Consider the following 4,880-nt stretch of genomic DNA (forward strand, 5'->3'; position numbering starts at 1 on the left):
AATACAGAAGCATTTCATATTTATAATCTTATAGTACTCTTCCCTTAGTGGACATGAACCATGAACACATGAACTATGAAGACATGAAGACTATGAACTATGAAGACATGAACTATGAAGACATGAACCATGAAGGCATTAACCATGAACCATGAACACATGAACTATGAAGACATGAACTATGAAGACATGAACTATGAAGACATGAACCATGAAGGCATTAACCATGAACCATGAACACATGAACTATGAAGACATGAACTATGAAGACATGAACCATGAAGGCATTAACCATGAACCATGAACACATGAACTATGAAGACATGAACTATGAAGACATGAACTATGAAGACATGAACCATGAAGGCATTAACCATGAACCATGAACACATGAACTATGAAGACATGAACTATGAAGACATGAACTATGAAGACATGAACCATGAAGGCATTAACCATGAACCATGAACACATGAACTATGAAGACATGAACTATGAAGACATGAACCATGAAGGCATTAACCATGGACCATGAACACATGAACTATGAAGACATAAACTATGAAGACATGAACCATAAACCATGAACACATGAACTATGAAGACATGAACTATGAACTATGAAGACATGAACTATGAAGACATGAACTATGAACTATGAAGACATGAACCATGAAGAACCATGAAGACATGACCCATGAAGACATGACCCATGAAGAACCATGAAGACATGACCCATGAAGAACCATGAAGACATGAACCATGAAGAACCATGAAGACATGAACCATGAAGAACCATGAAGACATGAACCATGAAGACATGAACCATGAAGAACCATGAAGAACCATGAAGACATGACCCATGAAGAACCATGAACCATGAAGACATGGACCATGAAGAACCATGAAGACATGAACCATGAAGAACCATGAACCATGAAGACATGAACCATGAAGAACCATGAAGACATGAACCATGAAGACATGAACCATGAAGAACCATGAAGACATGAAGAACCATGAAGACATGAACCATGAAGAACCATGAAGACATGACCCATGAAGAACCATGAAGACATGAACCATGAAGAACCATGAAGACATGACCCATGAAGAACCATGAAGACATGAAGAACCATGAAGACATGACCCATGAAGAACCATGAAGACATGACCCATGAAGAACCATGAAGACATGACCCATGAAGAACCATGAAGACATGAAGAACCATGAAGACCATGAATCCATCCTGCAGTTCCTCTCAATGATCTTATTGCGTCACAGTGCACGGCCTTTGTGCACGTTCAAGAGTCTTATCTACATTTGACCTCAGGAGAACAGACGTCCCTCCAGAGATGAGAACCTTTGAGAACCGCCGGTCCTGAAGAACACAACCTGGTTCTGTGCAGAGAGCTTGAGAGTGAGGACTTTGAGTCTGAATGGATGGAAGCAGATTCCTGGCCTGGTCCCTAGTGGCCGGGCAGCAGCCGGCGGAGGCAGGAGGAAGGCAGGTTGGAGAGGAAGTCCGTGTTGACGGTGACCGGCATGTCTGCGAAGAGGACCCGGCTCAGGTCGCTGGCGACGCCCACTTTCTTCTTCAGCTGCGCGTGGCTCTGCAGGATCAGCTGGCGCTCGCGGCCTCTCAGCAGGCCTCTGAAGGACAGGACGGCCACCAGGTGCTTCCTGCTGCAGGGGAGCAGACATTTATATAAATATATATAAATAAATATATATATATATATACAAATATATATATATATAAATATATATTATATATATATTTATATATAAATATAAATATATACATATTTATATATATATATATATATATATATATATATATATATGTATATATATATATATATATGTATATATATATAGAGAGAGAGAGAGAGAGAGAGAGAGAGAGAGAGAGAGAGTTATTATTAGTCACATGTACCCTGGAGAGAAACAGTCTGTGAGGGGTTGTGGGAGGAGCTTCTTTGTGAGTGGCGCTTGTGTTGTCCACAAAGAACTAAACGTTTGAGGGAATGTGTCCATGTTTAATCTCATAATATGAACAATAAGAGAGCTTTTATTCAACCAGCACCAACACTTCCTCAAGTAGTCTATGTGGCCTGTTTGGTTGACTCCTCCCCCTCTCATGTCCACGCGGTTAATCGTCTCAGAAACACTTGATTTATTATTATCACAGCAGGTGTTATATGTAAACCACATTGGGGTCAAAGGTGACAGAGTTGGTGCTTCCTGCAGAACGCTGAATACTGAACGTACTTCTGGCTTCATTTCCTTCTTCACTTCCTCTTTCCTTCTGGTCACTTTCAGTTTCCTGAAGTGTCGCCTGACAGAAAGAGGGAACTTTGGTGCTTTTGAAGCATTTTCAAATAGATGAAATCAGGAAGTTGGTTAAATGTCTTCACTCCGGGTTTTTATTCGTGTTGAAGTCGCACGACCTCGTTTGTGTTCATGAGAAACTGAGCCGGGTGACCTTGGCTTCTCCCGTGAAGGTCATCCTCAAAGCTTCTGGACTACTTTCATAAAAAATAAAATCACTCATCACCGTTAGAAACAAGAATATAAAGTCTTCAATCTACACTTTTACTTTACTTCATTTCTATATATATTTATTGATTATTCTATACTGTACTCTTTACTCCACTACATTCATCTGACTGTAGTTACTTTGATTTATTCTGTAACTGTTTATCTTTACTATGTGGAGAGGGGGCGGGCCTGGAGTCAAGCCCAGCTGTGATTGGACGAGAGTGTCCCGCCCATAACGCGGCAAATAACAAATTTTATTCTCTAGACTTAGATAAATAACAACTGTGGGGGTCTACAGCCAGGTAGGTGGACCAGAAGGAGTCTGTGAGGTGGACTGGTTGGTCAGGTGGACCAGAAGGAGTCTGTGAGGTGGACTGGTTGGTCAGGTGGACCAGAAGGAGTCAGTGAGGTGGACTGGTTGGTCAGGTGGACCAGAAGGAGTCTGTGAGGTGGACTGGTTGGTCAGGTGGACCAGAAGGAGTCAGTGAGGTGGACTGGTTGGTCAGGTGGACCAGAAGGAGTCAGTGAGGTGGACTGGTTGGTCAGGTGGACCAGAAGGAGTCAGTGAGGTGGACTGGTTGGTCAGGTGGACCAGAAGGAGTCTGTGAGGTGGACTGGTTGGTCAGGTGGACCAGAAGGAGTCAGTGAGGTGGACTGGTTGGTCAGGTGGACCAGAAGGAGTCAGTGAGGTGGACTGGTTGGTCAGGTGGACCAGAAGGAGTCAGTGAGGTGGACTGGTTGGTCAGGTGGACCAGAAGGAGTCAGTGAGGTGGACTGGTTGGTCAGGTGGACCAGAAGGAGTCAGTGAGGTGGACTGGTTGGTCAGGTGGACCAGAAGGAGTCAGTGAGGTGGACTGGTTGGTCAGGTGGACCAGAAGGAGTCAGTGAGGTGGACTGGTTGGTCTACCTGAAGTCGGGGTAATGCTCCACCAGCGGCTGCAGGTGGTTCTTGATGTCCTCCTGGTTCTTCTGCCCCAGGACGTCGCTCAGGTCGCCTCCCACCGCGTAGAGCCACTCGTGAGTCGACTTCTGCCTCGGAAACAATCACAAAACGTGCAAAAATACGACTTTGAGTGAGTTTCGAGTTCTTTGTATTCGTCGCGTTGTGAGTTCCAACTGAGCAACCTGACACAGATCCTTTAATGTTGCATCATGGGAAATGTAGGACCCGGCCTTTCTGGAGCTTGACCCCCATTCTGGAGAGTAAAAGTCTGAATGTTTCTGAATCTGCTTATTTATGGAGGTGAAATATCCTTTTAGTGGTGGAAGAAGTACTAAATACTTTACTTCCGTAAAAGTACAACAGTACTCAAGTATTTCATTCAAGTATTTAAATGTACTTAAAGTATCAAAAGTCCTATTCTGCAGTAAAATGAATACTTTGATATTTTACTTTATTAGTTTTTGATTGATGCATTAATGTGCATCAGTATTTTAGGCTCCAAACCTGAGGAATTGGAAGAGGAAGTAGGAGAGGAAATAGGAGAGGAAGAGGAAGTAGGAGAGGAAGTAGACGCGTTGGTTACCATGTTCTGAAACTGGTCGCTCAGTTCTCTCCACTGAAGGCGCATCTTCCTCGCCGCCTTCTCGTGTTTCCTGTTCTTACATGAATAGTTGTTCTTCATCAGCTGGCCGATGAACTCCTTCACCACGTGGTAGTGGAGACGGCCCACTAGGTGCTGTAGACGGGAAACACACACAAACATACACACACACACACACACACACACACACACAGAATAACAGGATGGCAGAAAGAGAAAAAGGGAGATGAGGGTGTTTCTCTTCATGTGTCCGTCATATGACCAGCAGCCATGCATCATGTGAACTATAACATGAACTATCACATGAACTATAACGTGAACTATCACATGAACTATAACATGAACTATAACATGAACTATAACATGAACTATCACATGAACTATAACATGAACTATCACATGAACTATAACATGAACTATCACATGAACTATAACATGAACTATAACATGAACAATCACATAAACAATCACATAAACTAACACATAAACAATCACATAAACAATCACATAAACTAACACATGAACTATCACATAAACTATCACATGAACTATCACATAAACTAACACATGAACTATCACATGAACTATCACATAAACTAACACATGAACTATCACATGAACTATCACATAAACTATCACATAAACTAACACATGAACTATCACATGAACTATCACATAAACTATAACATGAACTATCACATGAACTATAACATGAACTATAACATAAACTATCACATGAACTATAACATGAACTATCACATGAACTATAACATGAACTATAACATAAACTA

General features: G+C 42.1%; 1 protein-coding gene across 5 annotated transcripts in view; it reads right to left on the reverse strand.

Annotated features, from left to right (window-relative positions):
* Window positions 1–1,167: 1,167 nt before the first annotated feature.
* Window positions 1,168–4,880, reverse strand: part of exoc3l4 (exocyst complex component 3-like 4) — a 27,403-nt gene continuing 23,690 nt past the window's right edge. For 4 of the 5 annotated variants that reach the window (XM_034562823.1, XM_034562822.1, XM_034562821.1 and 1 more), the window contains 3 exons: window positions 4,072–4,224; window positions 3,453–3,574; window positions 1,168–1,687 (listed from right to left, as the gene is read on the reverse strand). In XM_034562823.1, the coding sequence (XP_034418714.1) occupies window positions 1,471–1,687; window positions 3,453–3,574; window positions 4,072–4,224 (492 nt within the window). In that variant the 3' untranslated portion in view covers window positions 1,168–1,470. The remainder of the gene's footprint in view (window positions 1,688–3,452; window positions 3,575–4,071; window positions 4,225–4,880) is intronic. The other variant, XM_034562824.1, reaches the window with a different exon arrangement.

The sequence above is a fragment of the Cyclopterus lumpus genome, chromosome 22, assembly GCF_009769545.1.
Source record: "Cyclopterus lumpus isolate fCycLum1 chromosome 22, fCycLum1.pri, whole genome shotgun sequence".
In the NCBI taxonomy this organism is placed as follows: domain Eukaryota; kingdom Metazoa; phylum Chordata; class Actinopteri; order Perciformes; family Cyclopteridae; genus Cyclopterus; species Cyclopterus lumpus.